This window comes from Hetaerina americana, unplaced genomic scaffold, assembly GCF_022747635.1.
Source record: "Hetaerina americana unplaced genomic scaffold, ioHetAmer1.1.p SCAF_12, whole genome shotgun sequence".
Lineage (NCBI taxonomy): Eukaryota > Metazoa > Arthropoda > Insecta > Odonata > Calopterygidae > Hetaerina > Hetaerina americana.
The window spans coordinates 9,809,998-9,828,282 of NW_027286292.1; the positions used below are offsets into that span (position 1 = coordinate 9,809,998).

At 39.5% G+C, this 18,285-nt stretch overlaps 2 protein-coding genes across 2 annotated transcripts in view; one reads left to right on the forward strand and one right to left on the reverse strand.

Annotated features, from left to right (window-relative positions):
* Tmem43 (Transmembrane protein 43) overlaps window positions 1-18,285 on the reverse strand; it is an 87,883-nt gene that overhangs the window by 34,911 nt on the left and 34,687 nt on the right. The window lies entirely within an intron of this gene.
* Window positions 1-18,285, forward strand: part of Zw (glucose-6-phosphate 1-dehydrogenase Zw) — a 168,240-nt gene that overhangs the window by 21,037 nt on the left and 128,918 nt on the right. Inside the window, exon 2 of the mRNA XM_071582647.1 lies at window positions 8,951-9,065. Coding sequence (XP_071438748.1) covers window positions 9,047-9,065 — 19 coding nt within the window. The 5' untranslated portion in view covers window positions 8,951-9,046. The remainder of the gene's footprint in view (window positions 1-8,950; window positions 9,066-18,285) is intronic.

Consider the following 18,285-nt stretch of genomic DNA (forward strand, 5'->3'; position numbering starts at 1 on the left):
TCAATGTTCGAATCCGCGGTCAAGGCGAATGATTTTCGAATTGTGAAATTCTCTCATTTCAATGTACATGAGCGTATGACTTGGTATAAGGACCTGTGGCGAAATTTCATGCAGTTCTTTGAATTTGTCTTACAAGTTGACGATATGTAACAGAGATTCGATCGTAAATTTTAGGGGGCATTCACTCGTATGAGTTGACCTGGGCAGGAATCCGCTTGGAAGATCCAATTTTAGCTATGTCATACCCACCCTTCTCCAAACCCACTGAAATCACCACTTACCTCTCTTCTCCAAACACGATATTAGGATGATATACAGTAGCCTCCGTCCTGGCAGCCAAAAGAGTGGGTACATTGATTTCTACCAAATAGTTCGAACTGGACAAGTAAACAGTTTTGAGTTAATGTGAATGCGTATTCCCACTAGCTTTTCATGGCAAATATTTTCAAACATCACCCGTGTTTTTCCTGCATCAATATTGTAATTTTACGGGAAAGGAATGAGCGAACATTTTCCGAGCATTAAATGCATTATTAATTAATTTAATGATTGATAATTCAGCTTATGCTCTAAGTAGATTCGAGCTGGCTTCGGCGACATCGCCGTTACCACAATGTTGATGACAATTTCGAGCCTTTAGGCAAGATTCGATTCGCCTTCTACTTTGGAATTCTACCCGGGTCAAAATCGACTTGTACGAGTCAAATCCGGTGTGCATGTGGTGATAACGTTGGGCGTGGCAGTCGATTTAGCGATATATAACTTAGCCCTAACCCTTCCCCCGTGCCATAATTTTTCATTCAATTTTAACTTCCTCTCATTGGTATTTCTTCAAATCGTTTCCGAATTTGTGTCTCTATTGTCGACACTAGTGCTGCACGTTTGTCCCTCCAAGCGCTGGACTGCAAAAGTAACTCTTCAAATTGATTTTTATAACGTTCATCGCTCAGGATGCAAGGACTCTCCACGAGTTGTCACACTTCCATTGAATCCCGCCTCCCCACTTCATACGTCCTTACACTTTGCCGGATTCCTTTCCCCGTTTGAGCTAGACGTAACGTGTGCTAATCCGAGCTGGAGGGATCGCAACTATATTGGCCTACGGCGCCGTTTACGCATACCCACATCCTCGGTCTTGAATGCCGACCACAGTCGGGATATGGTTATCGAGCTTTCCGTAACTTATTACGAACGACTTTCTCAAAAAATCCCGGCGGCTATCCGATCGGTCGTCCGCGCGAGACCGCGCCATCAGCAGTGGTAGACCTCCAGTCTCCGGCCCATTCGTTAGTGTTTCAGTAAGTTATCTACGAGGGTGATCTAAAAACTTTCCGACCTCAACATGAAAATGGTGGCACTCTTCACCAAAAGTTGGTGAAAGTGTTTGCGCATGCGTTGAAAGGTACTCACCAAATATTCAGCCATTTTGGACTCTCAGTTGTAGTTTGACCATCGTATCAGTGAAAAATTGTGAGGATTTTTTGACAATGGTACCTACTGAGTGTCGAGTTGTCATTAAATATTTGTTTTTGAAAGGCAAAATACGCTTGAGAAAATTATAGACGAGTTATAAGTTGTGCTTGAATGATAGAGGTTTTTATCGGACGAGGGTGTGATCGCATGCGTAAAAGCCGATTTTGTGGAGAGAGAGGTTAACTACTATTTTTAAGAGTTAAAAATGTTAAGACTATCGCTGGAAAAAATGCATCGACTTTCTAGGAGACTATTTTGAAAAATAAAAATAAATTTGAAGAAAAAATGTCGCGTTCATTTGTTAGGTCGGAAAGTTTTCCAACTACCCATGTATTTGTGGTCGTAAGCCGGAAAGTGCCTTGCGGTGTGACATCCGCAAGAGGTGAGAGGAGGGGAGGTAGACGGCGGGGGTAGGGGTTTTGACACGAAAGCAACCCTCACCTAACAACGCCCTTCCCCTCGGGTGCAAATTCTTTTCGTGTTCACTCGCCATGGTAGTACACATGTAGATCCAGCGACCTGTTTGATGTGAGATTAGAGCTCGTACTAAGCCCCACGACATTTGGAATTCATGCATTCCGTTTAGGTGAGCCGGTTTATATTCTCTGGCCTTCAGAAGATCACACAGCTTGGATTTTTGATTGGGAATGTCCAGAGACGTGTTCTCGATATGAACCCGCGACCCTTCCATCATTAGCCATGTGCCGTAACTATGAAGGCACCGTGTTGCCACTACTTTATCGTCCTCATTGGTCGTTCAGTCCTAGGATTCGTTGACTGCAGCCCTCCATCCTACCCTATCTAATGCTAATTGGCTTACTTCCTGGTATATTTTGCAATGCACTTTCTTCTTTATTTTCCCATCCCTTGGCCTTCCCCTTGGGACTTTACCCTCTATTTTTTCCTTCTATTATGTTCTTCACGAATCCATTGTGCCTCAGGGTATGGCCAATCCATTTGGTTCTTCTTTTCTCTATGGTGTTCCTTACGGTCTGTTCTTCGTCTATTCTTCTCTATACTTCATTTCTTATTTTATCCGTCTATTTGATCTGAAGCATCCTCCTCCAGCACTAGATTTCGAAGACTTCTAGTCTTTTCTGCTCTACTTCTCCGATGGTCCATGCTTCTGATCAATAGAGTGCCACGCTCCATACTAATGCTTTTACGTATTGTTTCCTTGTCTGTAGTTCTATCTTCTTTGGACACGGCAGTTGTCTTTTCATTGTGAATGCTCCCTTAGCTCGAGTTATTATTCGCTCGATGCCTGTAGTACTTCTTCCGTCCCATGTGATGGAACTTCCGAGATAGGTGAAGGAATCCACTTGGCCTAATTTTTGTCCTTTCAGTGCGACTACTGTATTCCGCTTCTCTCTTCCACGAACTAGGATTTTAGTCTTTGTTCCTTTATATCAAGGTCTAATTTTCTTTGTCCGGTGACCGCGGATACTCAATAATGGAAGAGGATTTCAATTATTTAGCTTCTAATTATTGTTTTTTAGCCTCACATCGTCATCGTAATTGTGTAGCTGCATCACAGGTAACTAGCGGAAATCAAGTCAATAAAGGAAATTTGTGATTTTCTATATACCTGAATGATCCCCTTCAAGGCACCTGCGTGGTATGCAGGTGTATGGCATCGGATACATACGCGCCAGTCATCTATGCACAATATGCGAAGAGCTGCGGTCATGTATCGTGCATGGAAGACCGGTATCTGCGGAAAACTTCTGTCACATTAGGTAACGCAAGAGTGCGAGTGTTAGATTCGTCGAAGAAGAACCATCTCCATTTGTCATGAGCTTCAGAAGATAATAATGTAATATTTGCAGTCAAAGTGGCTATAAGTACCTTTATAGTAGCAATTGTTCCTTTCCTGTAGGGATCGTGCATAATGCGTAGGGAAAAAAGGATATCTCAAATCTGTAAACATACGAGGCAGTTTGTTTCATTTTATTTCTCATTTTTATAGTCCTTATATTAACTATACCCTTGATAGATAAATGTGTTATCTGTTCGCAGCCTAGTGTTTGGAATTCTGTGGAGAGAAGAAATTATTGCGGTCAACAAGCTGTTCCAAAAGCATGAAAGTAACATGTGGAAGATACCTGGGGATGTAGGAACATATTAAATTTATGACATCCTTGTAAATTAAAGATTTAGGAATCATATGAATGAGTGTAAGTATTATTTGGGTGAGACTTAGAAAATAAGCACAATTTAGTACAGATGGTCTCCCAACTTATTATGACCTGAAGAAAAGAATGAAGTATAAATGGCAGTTATAAAGACTGAAGGAAACAGAGATAAGAATTCCATGGAGAAATAGTGGGAGAAATAGAAGCTGGACAGCAATAGATCGGCCGGAGATGGACAGGAAAGTATGAATAGAGGAATATTGGAAGGAAAGAAAGATGTTGTAGGCAAGGGGAAATGTGTGACAAAGAAATAATGGCTCGCAGACGTATTTGAATGCAAACTGTTGAAATTAGTGAAGGATTGAAATCAAACGTGGGGCAAGAAAAGGCAAGAAAAAGAGATGAAGTAAATGGGTAAAGATTTGCAGCATAAACATGTTTAAGGAAAAGTTGAGGGTAGCTTCAGATGTGATCGTTTCAACTCCGTGCCAAAGTTTTAACGAGCCTCTTTTTAACATCCGTATTCAATGTCCCAGTCGTCCATTCCCGCCTCCTTGTACAATTTTCTTTGCTTAACGCAATTCTTCTTCTTATTTCCCCACTACTTTGACCATTTATGGTCGAAAAGACTTCCAAGATAGGTAAACTGTTATAATAGCTTTAGTTCATGCCTCCAATTTGAACGATAAACTTTTCTTTCTTGTTTCTTTAAAACCTCATATACTTTGTTTAGTTTTCAATGATTCTCCTCCCATACTTATGACACCGATTATAAATGCACTCAACAGTGATTGTAACTATAGCCTTATGTATGATAGTTATTCATCAGAAGAAACACCGGTGGACTTTAAGAAGAAAGTAATCATCACCATGTGCAGACATCGCGGGCGAACTAATACATAAACTTTTGAGGTAGTAGCCTGACGACTTAAGCATCGAAAATAATGTCAGCATTTGTGTACAGAAAATTGAGTACCTTATGGAGAACATGACCAGCTCTTCTTTCGTCCATAATTATCGTGGAGAAGAGAATATGGAAGGACCAACTGAACTAAATTGCCTCTTTTAGTCGGAAGTTATCTTTAGAGCACGTGTTTTGGAATATAATAATAATATAATAGAAGTGGGGGTAAACTATGTCGACGGAAGATTGATTGATGCTCAATATAGCGAGCAAGTGGTAGTGATTAGGTGTGATGAAAGCAGTGCAAAAGCTAAAATAAAGAATGGAATAATTCAGGGTTGCTCATTATCATCTTAGTCTCGAAGGTGTACATTGAGAAGCACTGGTCGATATCAATGAAAAGATAATGGCGATAGTACACATAGAAAGAATGAGAACGTTACCAGTTGTAATTGTAGCTGTCCTTGCAAAGAAGAATTGATCAGGTTACTTGCTTGTATGGGGAATGAACTGGACTGCAATCGTAAGGTTGACGGGAAAGAACTAACGCATTCTTCTGTCGAAGCGAGGAAGAAAATTTTCAAATGAGAATAGGGAAAGACACTTCAAAAAAATGGGCCACTGTATTTAGGCAGCAACGGGTTAAAACATCAACACCATCGACATGGTGTCTTGGATAGCTTTTATTAGCAATCCTCGGCTTGATAGTCCGTAATGAAGATCCCAGTTTTAATAACTATTTTAGAATTTTAAGTATAAAAATGACGACGAAGAGCGTATTTTCGTATTTTCAATGCGGCAGAACATGCGGCAGTGAATCGGTCCGTAAAAAAAACTTCCTCAGAAAAATATTCTCCCGAGAAGCTGGAGTTGGGGCATAACACGATTGGGGCAATTACGCTGGTAAATATGGTATAGGAGGGACGTAGGGGAAGGCTGAGGTCTGCGGTCGACGCCCCCTTATCCGCCACACCTCTCTCCCGTGGCCACGCCTATGTTCTTGATAAAGTTGATTGCTAAATCCCCCTTAAAATTTTACGCCGTCGACTTCGTTGGTGCAATCGTGCGTAGGTGGTTTTGATCACGAAAACTATTTCTAACGTTGGTCTTGATACGAAAGCGTGCCTTCGGTCAGGTCTACTATCCTCTTGGGTTTTTAGTTCCTACCATCGTGTTTCCACAACTTCATTTAGGGGAAGGGAAGCATTCTACGGATGTGGAACGAGTGATTTCGAGTTAGGTGGTTAATCCGGGGATGCTTTTTATTTGGTAGATATGCAAAGTACTGGAACTTCATCGTTAGCTCTACTTGTATGTCCTTGAATGTAGTAGGCGTGACGTTGTTTACGTCGATTAGATTGTCCTTGAATTTTTAACTGAAAACCGAAGAAAATTTTTATGACTTAAAGAGTAATCGTAATGGAAAGAATTATTTGATGGCACGGCAGTAATGAACCCTAAGGTTAATCTGATAAGTGAGGGTAGTAAACTCATATCGTACGACGTGAGTACCTATTAGGTCAAACATCGGGTTGAATACTCTGGTATATAGTCTTAAGTAAATCAAACTACTCGCCAAGGAAATATTCTCAGGTTAATGTTAAATATTTTAAATCCATCGTCAATCAAGATAGAACAATTTGTTACTCAAATATTGAAATTTCGTCAGTAATAGATAGGATTCTAGAACAATTCCTAATTCCCTTACCTATGAAAGAAGATAAGGGTAAAGCTCACTTCGTTTTTAGTTCAAAGACATTAAATCCATGGTTGGGGTGCCATTTCCTTTCCCTGTGCTGCCACCTGCGGTTTCCGAGGAAGGTCTGGCATCCGAAAAATGACGTAATTTCGTCGAGGGCGTCGTCAGTTACTCGTATTTTAACGTGAGTTCTGCGATCAGTAATCGAAAAGACGGCTAGGAGGAAAGAAGAGGTACTATGCACCAATTTGACTAAAGATCTTTTAAAGAAAGACCTTAACAGTGATTTATGGTAATTGTGCTTTCTCATTCTCTGAGGAAGTTTTGCACAATGTGCAAACACGCTATATAGGAGCAAATTTTATTAAAAGGTTGTTCATGGTCTCTGGTGTCTCTGCCCAAGTGTTATCAACGAAAATTAAATTCTCTACTCCGCCAAGGCTAAAAATTAATCATGAAATTAGGTATGCATTAAATAACTTTGGTCACAATTCTTATCTTTTCACTCGAAAAGCGTAGACCGGAATAATATGGCTTGGTGATCCGACGAAGAATTTATTGATTATCCTCATGAAGTTTTTATTCTTTCACTTTATTTGGGGTAATTATGGATAGGAATATACTAACCTCCCCTGAAGGAAGTAGTTTATATGCAAGAAGCAAGTATTCGGAGGGAGAGATCGTGAATGCTTACGATGAATGCCAACAGTAAAATCCCGATTGAAGTGATCGTGTCAATTTATACTCGCTCTCTCTCTCATGGGCAAGTTAAAATGTGTTTTCTAAATGTTGTGGAATTTCATAAGGTTCTTGGAAGAGCGGAGCACACGAATCATGAAAGGTGCTCCCAGCGTAAACATAAATGAAAGGATAATTTCTCCATCACTTTTGGTTGCGGTCGGGGTCCGGAAGTGGTAAATTAGTAGGTCAGACCGAAGACTTGTGCCAGAATCAATCTAAAAATCAGAGGTGTCAACGCGGGGGCCAATGCGGTTTATTATTTCTTATCTTTGAGTTCCGAAAGGAGCAACGAGTAGTGTTGTCGAACATTGTCTGGAATTTACTAATCATGCAGTGTCCTGGTAACTGTAATCAAACGACATCCTAAATCGATAATTTTATTACATGCCCCAATGCATAAATAATGATTTTTACTTTATTTGACTTAATTCATGCGTTATTTTCTCCTTCGTCCTTTTAATTAAATTGCATTTTTGCGCCCGTATCAGCTTAAGTTTTTAACGTGAAGTCATATGCGGTTTAATACAAAGTTTCACGGCAAATAACATAAAATAAAACTCCTTGAAAGTCTCTTAACGGCAGAAATTTGGACGCACATCTGCCTGGGGTATTCAATATGAACGTGTATTTTTTTTGTCCGAGTCTGATGCCAATTCTAATTGAAAGGAGAAAAAAAGTCTCTGTAAAATTAAAATGTTATTCTAAAACATCCTGTAGTATTTGATCACGTGACTTAGTTCTTTTGGAATCACAACATTTTTTATAAAGCCAAATCGTATGCAAGAGTTTAAAACTATGGGCTAGCAAACAAGTATCCAAATCAATCAGTGGATAGTGTTCCACGATTCAAGTTGAATATTATTGGTCAAAATTGCAAAGCTAATGTTCGGCATTGCAAATAATATTGCTCATCACATTTATATTGCAACTTCACATTTACATTAGAGTTGAGTGATTTGACATTTTTACGGTCGGCCGATTTGTTCGTCCCCCTCACTCTTCACCCGTCGTAACATGTATGAAGAGTTTGATGCTACGGATGTGCGAAATATTCTCTCTATACCATTATCGACTCGAGTTTTCATATCGAGTGTCAATATTGGAACTTCAATATATCATTACTTAAACCTCAATTACACCAAATTTCTGGCTCGAAACTGATCCGATTTTTATTAAATCGAATCAGTAAACGATCTAATGTGGAATGCGGGTCGTGTCTAACCGTTTACGTAGAACTACAAAAAAGAAATTTTAAATTAATCTACGTAAAGTGAAATGAAGAGCCTGATTGCGTGATTTAGATACGCACGAATGCATGTAAATGCAAGTTTATATATGTGCGTAAATACATATATGTATTATATATTTATGAGAAACTGAAAATTATTCATGTATGACTGTTCACATTACATGCCCCGCCACACGCCCCCGCAGAGGGTTACAATGCATTTTGTGTGTGAACTATCATCAATATTGTTACTATAGTGAACATACTGGCACCAGTTAAAGAAATCTTTTAACGACAATTCTCAAACATGAATGGAATTATTAGCAATCAAGTTAATATGCTTAATACACCAAAGTAACAATCTGTAAAAGTTACGTTTCCATTGTACGGCCCAATCCATTTGGTCGAATCCACTTGGATGGCGACCAGGTCGCTGTTTATTCCATCAGAGTTTCGAACCTGGCCGTGGTCATTTGTTAACTCAGTAATGTGAGTGGATACGCGTGAAATTTCATCTTCCAAGTATAGTTCTGTGCGAATCAACTCCTATGCGCAGTGGCCACTATAGTAGTTGCCAGTGCCAACTCCTTTTCTCCGCGTACGCGCTTGTGGCTCTTGTGTACGTTAAACGTTAGTGAGAAACGAGGTAGTCTTAAAAGAGACAGCGGGAAAGCGCTAACACACTCCGTGTGACGTTATCACCTAAGGTCATCTCATCGCCATCTATGGCTGGAGCGTCTCAACACGAGCTCATGTGTTCCCTCTTTCAGTTGACTTCTGTCCAACCGATTGAACGGACCAGCGCGACCGCGGAAGGATTTGGACGAGTGGCTCTACCGTGATCTGTCGAAGGGCCGAGCATCATAATGGCAGCCGACTGTGGAAGTGAGTACCTTTCCCAATCCGCTTCTCTCTAAGTGACTCGTTTCTTTTAAGAACCCTCTCGTCGTTTTTGTTTCGGGTTTGAAGGAAGAAGGGACGCAGCATCGGGTCCCTTCAGCTGGGTCGCGCCATGGGACCCACTTCACTTTTAATTGAAAGTAATCATAGATATTTTAGTACCCTGCAAGCCACCGCTAGGGTGAATACACACCAGACTGATAATCTTCGGGATCGAGATGGTGCGGGGGCTACCGTACTGGCTTCCCACCCAAAGGGCGCGGGTTCAAATCCCGGCGGTGTTGAATATTTTTCAGAGGTGTCTCGATCCCTACGTGAGGTGCTTTGTGGAGGGCACTTTGAGTGAGTACGCCGTCCGTCGGATGGGACTTAAAGCTGCGGACCCCTTGGCGCCTTTCGTAAAGAGTAGGCTAATGCCGACGCCGGGTTTCTCTCCACCCTTCATCCTTTCCTGTCCATCCCCTATGGCGGAAATGACCTCAGCTGTCGGTCGCCTCCCCTAAATACTGCTACTACTACTACTACTGATAATCTTAGTTTGGTTTGTTTCAGAATGATGGTCATGTTTGCATGAAGATGGGAATCAGAATGAGCAGCAAAATTATGAAAATATTTGCGGGATTGTGGCTTTATTTTAGAGGGTAGTAGATAATGGGTAAGGGGGATGATTCCTAGCCGATCAGAACTCATCCTTATTGGGGCTATAAGATTTACCTTTAGGCGGCTGAGTGCCTATGTGGAAAAAGGTCTCTGACCACGAACAACCTTCTTTGGGTTTATTCGATAAACTCGGGAAAGAATATTTTGACCCTCTTTTCGAATGAAACTGATGTGGAACACGTAACGTTCTCCTGGGGCAAGAAATCTGCAACAGAGAGTATTGGTGGGTCATGACCAAACCGCGGTAATCAACCTGTAGTTTGGTTTCACAGGTGAGGGTATAGAACCCTACTTAATAAGCCCTTCAGCGTGTGGTGTTGACTCACTTATTGCGGAAGAAGGGACCTTTCCTTTTCTTTGTGCCACTTGCGGTTTCTCACGAAGTGCTAGTTATCAAGAGGGCGTGCCCGCTTGGATTTTTGATGGAGATATTGCCCATTCACCCTGGATTTTAACTCATGACTCTCCGATCACTGGTCGAATGTATTACCCCAATGACACCATGCATGACATGCTATTGTTGATTGCGAACGCAAGTTAATAACGTTCTTATACTAATTTTATCATCTGTTCATTTGAAGTTTTTAAGACCTCTCGAAGTGACCGAAGCTGTGGAGGGAACCGCTTCAATTGTGGACGGGAGTAGTATTCTATACTTAGTCACACGCCTTCTTAGCGGCTTTACAAGATACGTAAAGTTGTAAATTTGACAACCCATGGGGTCGAATTGTGTCACGAGCTTTCCCAGATTAAGTAGAGTCACGGAAACCATTCCTTTAGTTGGCAATTCGAACTTATTCTTTTTTAATCGGCTTGTTAAGTCGCCGGCCCCTCAGAGATACCGGAGTCGTACGATATACATGCATTGGACCGAAAGGGGAAGATATAAATTCCTCGGAGATAGCCACCCAGAAATGAGACTAATTAGTAAAAGGAAATCCCTATTGTTTCCATTTCGGCATCATTTTTGCTTTCGTGTGATGAGTGGTACTATTTTCTTCGATAACTTGATGGGAGGCAAGGCTGTGTGCAAGCCATCGCTCCAACACGCGGTTAGTCTTCTATTTTGACATTCACATGCGTGCGTGGCCTGAGCTCAAACTTTTTGGTTCTCTCTGCCATCATCTACTGAAAACAACATAGCCATCCCGTGAATATGGGAAAAACTTAGTCACTCAGTAGTCGGATATATCCCACCGTATAAGTCGAAGACTGCAGTATTCCCTCTGGTTCAGCCAGTTGTAAAATGTTCGTACGCCATAAAACATCGAAAGAATCACGTACAATGCTGTGTACATTTTCCTCTTTTGGAGGTAATGCCCGTGATTCTGGTTAAAACGGCTTAGGCCCGAAAATCAAATCTTGGCAGATTTGAACACGAACCTTGATGTCATTGATGTTTATCCCGGAATTGATGTCGATATATTCCAAAAATGAAAATCAATCTTAATTGGAACGATAAGAAAATACCTAGACAGCGGGTACCCTGATCACTCAATCAAAATATCTTGTTTGAGACAAATTTCCTCTCTGTCACTTTTCAAAGAAGCCCCTCAATTGTGATCCAATTTGTGTATTGGTATTCATTTTCCGTCCATTATATGATTGAAAGGATCAAGAAACTAAGGCACTGTGTTTATCTTATGAAAAGAGCGCCAAATTCACAAGTTAATCAGAACAGGAAATGTTGGCGGAAATTGCGTCATTCACTTACCTTCCGGCTGAGATATTGGTACGTGAGTCAGCTGGAAGCCGTCTTAGCCTTCCATTAATACCATTAACCAAAGATTCCCTCAGGACTCAAATACGTCCGTGATTATCGTGGAACTCCGTCGTCCGGTCTGTTTACCTCTGTGTTTGCTTCTCCTTGTCTTGTTAGGTCTCAGGTTTCTTTTATTTCTCCCCTCCCCCGCCTCGACGATATTTTGTCGCCTTTTGACCCTCCCTTCTCTTGAAGGCATCGGAAACAATTAGATGCGTGAGTTCAATGCGAGCGGTGCGAATGTTAGAGGGCTTAACAAAACAAAAACATTCGAAATATGAATGAGATCTGGGCTTGGGTAGTCATAGACATCTACCTGTATACTATATATCGTAATGTTTGCTTTGGAAGCCTCCCAAAAGGCGACTGGTCTGTTTTGCCAGGTCACCGACCAATAGATGGGCGCTTAAAATTTAGAAAGCACTTCAGAAATATTTTATTTTTAGTTTGAATGATGGTGTCTATTTCTTTCTGATATTGTGATCACTATTCTTGCGGAAAAAGGATTCCTTTTATGGTTTTATACTGTTTTTCTATCCCTTAACCATTAGCTGGGGGCTACTTTGTGGCCGAAATACGCGTATTCGTATTCACCTTTCTTATCCTCTCCTTTTTACCTTTTACCCCTTCTTGACTTATGGCGCTAGCAAACTAATTTCATTTGTACTTTGTTTAGAAAGATAAACTATTTACGGCTATTGGAGTTTTACATTCATTCAATATTACTAGCCGTAAGAGCTCATTTCTATCAATATTCTATCAATATTAGCTGGGGGTTCGCCTACATATACAAGTACAATGCAGCGCGAGAATTAATCCTGAAGTTATTTATGCAGCTACAGTTATTTGCCTTTCATTTAACTTTCGCGCTTTCAGCGGTTGCCATCCTAGGTTTTTGAACAATAGCTACTATCTCTCTCTTTTGGTTCATAGCAATCGCTTACTGATCGGTCACATTTTCTGTAAGTTTATTTTAATTCATAAGTTAAATATTTCTGCACATATTCCAGAAGTGGTCGAGATATATTTCATATGAGTTCAACTAACGCGAGGAATCGAATTATCTGCACCTTTATCATTCGACTTATCCCCAATGAAGCTTATTTTCATTAATGTAGATCCACACAATCCGAAGGACATAAGTTGTAGCGTTATAGACGACGCAAATACGTAACACTAAAAAGTTGTAGCATTTTAGATAACGCCAATAGCAACTACGCATGATTACTGCACTGCCTGAGTCTTTGTTGGAAATGGCCTTTGGCGAGTCTCAAGGACAGGCACATGAAGATACCACCGTTTAGCACATCCCCAGGCTTAGGAGTAATTTTCTTGTAGAATCATTACTAACACACGATATTTTTTTTGTATTCATTATCATAAATTTTAAAATAGTTCACCAGGCTTCACAGGTAGCGGAATTTATCTTAATTTAATTTCATTACACTCTTCCATACCTTAATTACCATCAGAAAAATGTTTCTATTAAGCACGCTGTCACGATAAATGTTTATTAAAACGAGGGATGCGCAAGCTGATCGCTTAATAAATCTGACTAAAATCATATACTCGTTAATACGTAAGAAATGGTTGTAACTGGTGGACAAATACAAAATAGTGGGTGTTAAAAACGAATCTTAATATTTAGTTACAATTATTTTAAATAGTAAACACCACTCCGATAGAAAGTAATGTGAATCGCACGAAAGACAAGTACACGCAATTGGCCTCCTTAATTCCTCCACTCTCACATTCACCGTAGAACGCGTTCTCCATAAAAGCCTCATTCTGAATGTGGAAATTTTCAACTCGCGAGTCCTGGCTCACCTCTGTTATTGCACCAGTCATTGTTTGGCTGGAAGATCTTTTCTTGACGTGGACAATGTAGTTTCTACTCGAGATATATGAGAGGTAGAATAGATTTGGGGATTAAATACGATACAAATCCGTCTGTAATTTGGGTATCTACGGCTTACTTCATTAAAAAAATACATGGTCTATGTCATACGAGTATGCTAAGAGACATCACATGGGCACGTGGCAAGGGGTGTCAGAGCAATTAGAACACAGGCATTTCATTATGTAAGTGTATACTGTTGTGGATCCATTTGATCAAATGTTCTCATACAAGGGAAGGAAGCCTTAGTTAGTAATTATCGTAGGGAGTTTGGTTGGTAACTTTGGTTTGTTGTGATGGTGGGAATTCTAAGATGGGAAGGCGAGGGTTTAATCTTCTATTTCTCTTCAGTATTTTTTCCGGGGGTTCTAATTTAGTGGCCTCCAAAGTGGGATACGTGTATCCCATGGTGTAAGCGAAGTGACAGAAAAATAAAAAAGTAAATTATTGAGGAACACATTAAACATCGTAATTACACGATTGTGAACACAGAGTAGGTGAGGAATTGACAGCAGCGAAAGTATCGAGTACTCGTAGAAGAGTCAGTAGAGAGTTAATCATTGCAGTTGTGGCGACACTACTCTTGACCGTAACCAAATTTACAGAACTGCGGAAGACGGTTGCTCTCAACGGAGTAATCCGCTAATGTGTCTGGAATTTTTATTCGCATTTTATTACGCATTAGCGAATAATGCATTTGGGTGTAAACTTTGGCTTTAACCTCGTGGGCTGTGGCCCAACTCGCACGGCTAGGATTACTCGTGGCATTATGTGCACGGTATTTCGTTATAACATCTTGTTCCTTTAAAGCTCCCACAAATGTAGTGTAATTGGTTGCCTCGGAAGCTTAATTGGTTAAATGTTGCCGCAAAAAGAGGGATCTGGGTTCGAATGCCGTTCAAGGGAAATAATATTTTTTTTATGCATCGGTAACGAAGGTACTCCCATCGTAGATTCTCCATTAAATCCCTCCGTTGTTACTTCCTTCCTGTAAAAGAAGGAAGTAAAAGTGGCCAAATATGGTGGATCGTTGATCATATTGTTACTCGTGTTAGACGTTTCTCCGTTATCGTAATGCCCTAGAGTTTGTAGAATTACAATGAATCCGCATGAACGGAGAAGAAATCGTTTCTAAATGGGAAGGGAGTCGAATCATGATCGAGGTTTACTGCTTCGAAATTATGTAACTTTCCAGTTCAGTGATCGGACTGTGTTGTTTTAATCAATCCAACACATAGGTGGCGAAAACCTTTTTGGGTGCCGAGCCATGGACGTTGGTAACGCACACCGAGCTCGCGAGGGAATATGAAAACGCATCTCGACGGCGAGGGATCCTATTGCTCAGCGAATTCTACGAGGAGAAAGGCACCAGGATGTGACAAGCATGAGAAATGTACTTCACTATTTTTCAAGTCATGCCCTCGACCGACAATGGCTCCAATAACCTTGAAGCGAGCATAAGCTCGCTACACGGTTGTAAGGGGGAACGGGAGGCCACGTGGGTGTTTGAGTGCACCCCGGACCAGTCTTTCCAGACGACCGTTTTTTTTAGAGAATCGTTGCCGAAACACTTTTCCAACATTTCCAACGTCCGTGCGCCACTAAATCCGTTTTTTACGCAAAATTTAATACAAGTTCGTTGTTGCAAATTTAAATCCATTTCTGAAATTGTAAAAAATCGCCAACACACACAGAGATAGATGTACTCTTGGCTACGTAACTTTTGCAAATGTCAAGTTATGACACTAAGATTTAAAGGGAATATCAACAACAGATGTACCAATTTAACAAAAAAACAGAACTCAAATCGGAACGATGGGAGCGCCACACGGTGGTTATTCCGGGAACTTTTTGATCAAGGTAGTATGGCTCGGTGGTCAAAGATTTTCCAACCGTGAAGAAGTGATGTCGGCAGTTAATGGTTATTTTGAGAAGCAAGACAGTTCTTATTATAAAGAGGGTATCAAGCTTATTGAACATCGCTGGGAAAAGTGTATAGAGCTGGAAGGAGATTATGTTGAAAAAGTAAATACTTTTTTTTCCAAAATTGTTGTGTTTTCTTTTTTGGTTCGGGTACTTCTGGGACCACTCTCGTATAGTATACAACGTATTATCTCCATTTTGCAGTATTACATTCATTAAAGAAATGTTTGCTCCTCCCTCAGTTAAATAAGCTTCAGGTTAAGGGATCGTTTACCAGTCAATTTGTTCTTTACCGTTAGTTATTTTAGGTGTGCTGCGTCCCCTTCCTTCGCATCATTAGCGGTCTATTGATTTACTGTCTCTCGACAAGTCAGAGCACTAACTTGTGCTTTCGTAATATTTTTGGGTTACCCTTTACCATCTGTGGGCGGCAATTATTTATTTAAGACTAACTCCTTTAACTCTTGTCTTGTCCAATCCTTGCACTAAAGGTGAAGGTTTTACCCATAGCATAATTCAAGTAGCAAAATCTTCCCATCTTACCGTGTTTTATTCTATCACCTTGTTCCTTTAAATGCCCCAAATCCCGGTCAAGGTAAATGACTTTTACCCTTTGAAATTTCTGCATTTTTTTACCATCACGCCTGTAATCGTGTGGAAAAATATGGTCGATTTTCCTTTTTGTAACGTTAAATAATCGTATGGTAAGGGACAAATTATAATGATAAGAAATATAATGTTTAAAGTTATGATCGCGTTTTGTAGGTATTAGGTTGTAGTTTGTAGATCGCGTTTTGCATATCCTATTCCGTAAAAGCACCTATGGAATATTTAGAAAAAACAGCAGTGTCCGTTTGCGTTGTGTCCTACTGCGGATGGCGAGTACATGCTTAGTTGGGACTCGGTCACCTATGAAGGAGAAATTTCAAGGCGCAGTGTTGCAATTCTTGACGTTAGAACTCTGTGGTTGGCAAAAAGAAGCGGATGCCAAGGAATTAAACTAGCGTTTCTGTAGTAGTGTATGCAAAATGTTTTCTGATTTTCGCATGCACTATTTTAACACGAACTCTTCTCTTCCCGTAGAGACTAAAGAGGAATTCTCGTAGAAACTTAGAGGAATTTCCGTTGAAACAAGGACCAAATCAATCCTGAAAATGTATCCATGTTTATTTTTGTACGAATTTTTCCTCAATCGCATTTCGTTTTTCATCCCACACATGGGTTATAGAACACTTCATCAGGTTTTTTTATGGTTAAAATATTGCACTATCTTGATTTTTAAAAGAGGCGAAGCCCGGATGTTATCTCCAGAACATGACTTTGATGTACGCCTGCAGGCACGTTGGTTGACCTAGCGCCACCCGCAAACCTATAAAATGTAGATGATCATGCATATTATTCAATTTCAAAATTTTTCATTTTTTAAACTATGGTCTGAATCATAAATATTTAAAAAATATTCCTCAAATGTGCACAAAGTGATAATATTTTATTCAGTTGCTTTAAAAGAAAAGTTATTTTTTAAAGGACGCAGGTAGGAAAAGTAAATAAAATGTGAATTGTGCAAAAAACTTGAGAAAATGTCTTTAGCCGGCCGGTAAATGATACCAATGGCGAATTTTTCCTTTAATTTTTCATGTTTATATGGGAGTCATAGCAATTGAACTTTTTTTTTGTAATTATTGTATTTTGCTATTAGTTTATATTGCTGATTAGACGATTCTTGTAAATGTGATTTACGGAGTGTATGTAAAACGGCAGAGGGGGTTTGTGCACGTTTTCCGCTCGTAGTTTTAGTAATAAAATCCTTTTTAAATATTCACTTGTCTTTTTTTATGGCTCATCGGAGGTTGAAAATAAACTGCCCTCGTATTTGTTTAGTGTCTAATGGTGTTTATTTTTGTCATTGTTTGAATATACACTACATAAAAATACCTACGACATTGTGAATGCGGCTCAGAAATCGATAAATGGCGAGCTTTATTTAATTACATTCTATCTTTCCTGAGTTAATTGGTAATTTAGATTATCGCATTTCATCTTTTTAATGGTGTTATTTTACCTCATTTTTACTCATCATGTTCATCGCTGTTATTTAAAAACGAATCATATTTTATTCCGTCAAAGCTCTGTGAAATTTATTGTGAACGTAATTTTATTCCGTGAAATCCGACTGATGCATGCGTGCGTGCATGCTTCCGCATGGACAAATAAGAAAAGCTATCCTCTGTAGCCAATTTTTTTTCATTTCTAAAAGTAAATTTCATTGTTTCCATTTCACCCGCTTGCACTACCCAGGATCTCTCAACGGTAGGGTGCGTAAGCTAGACCGAGCCTAACATTTTTTTTCATACTCTTGGTCAATTTTGACAATTCGGTAAAAATTACTTTCAAAAATATTATATCAAATTTTAAATATCACTAGCTAGACATAAAATAATAGTAGAAATTAAGTAAGAATTTGGCGATTAGGTTGCGAGATATTGAAATATTAGTTCCAGCATAGGAGCTTAAGAAAATGTCGTAGTAAATATAAATAATTAATAATAGTTTATTAAGCAGTTTTTTATTAACTGATATGATTATATGTTTAAATTAGAGACGATATTTCATGAGATAAAACCAAATCCAAAAAAATTGTTTTTTTTTCAAACAAAGATTTTTCAATGATAAAAACGAAAGAATAGTCCATAAATACGAACGCATTTGTCGGCAATTACGTATTTTTAAGATCAAAATAATACTTTCGAATGAAAATTACAAATTATGCCCATAACTTGTATTGCGGTAGTGCATTTTAAAGTTTAAATATATGTAGAGTCAAATATTTTTTATTAATAATAAATGATGCAGCTCAATATTTCGAAAACTCTCGAATACCTTTTTCTAAAACAGCGTTTAAAAACACTATTAATCTTCAAAATGTGAGTTTTTCTCTTGGAACGTTGGATTGCATCCCATGT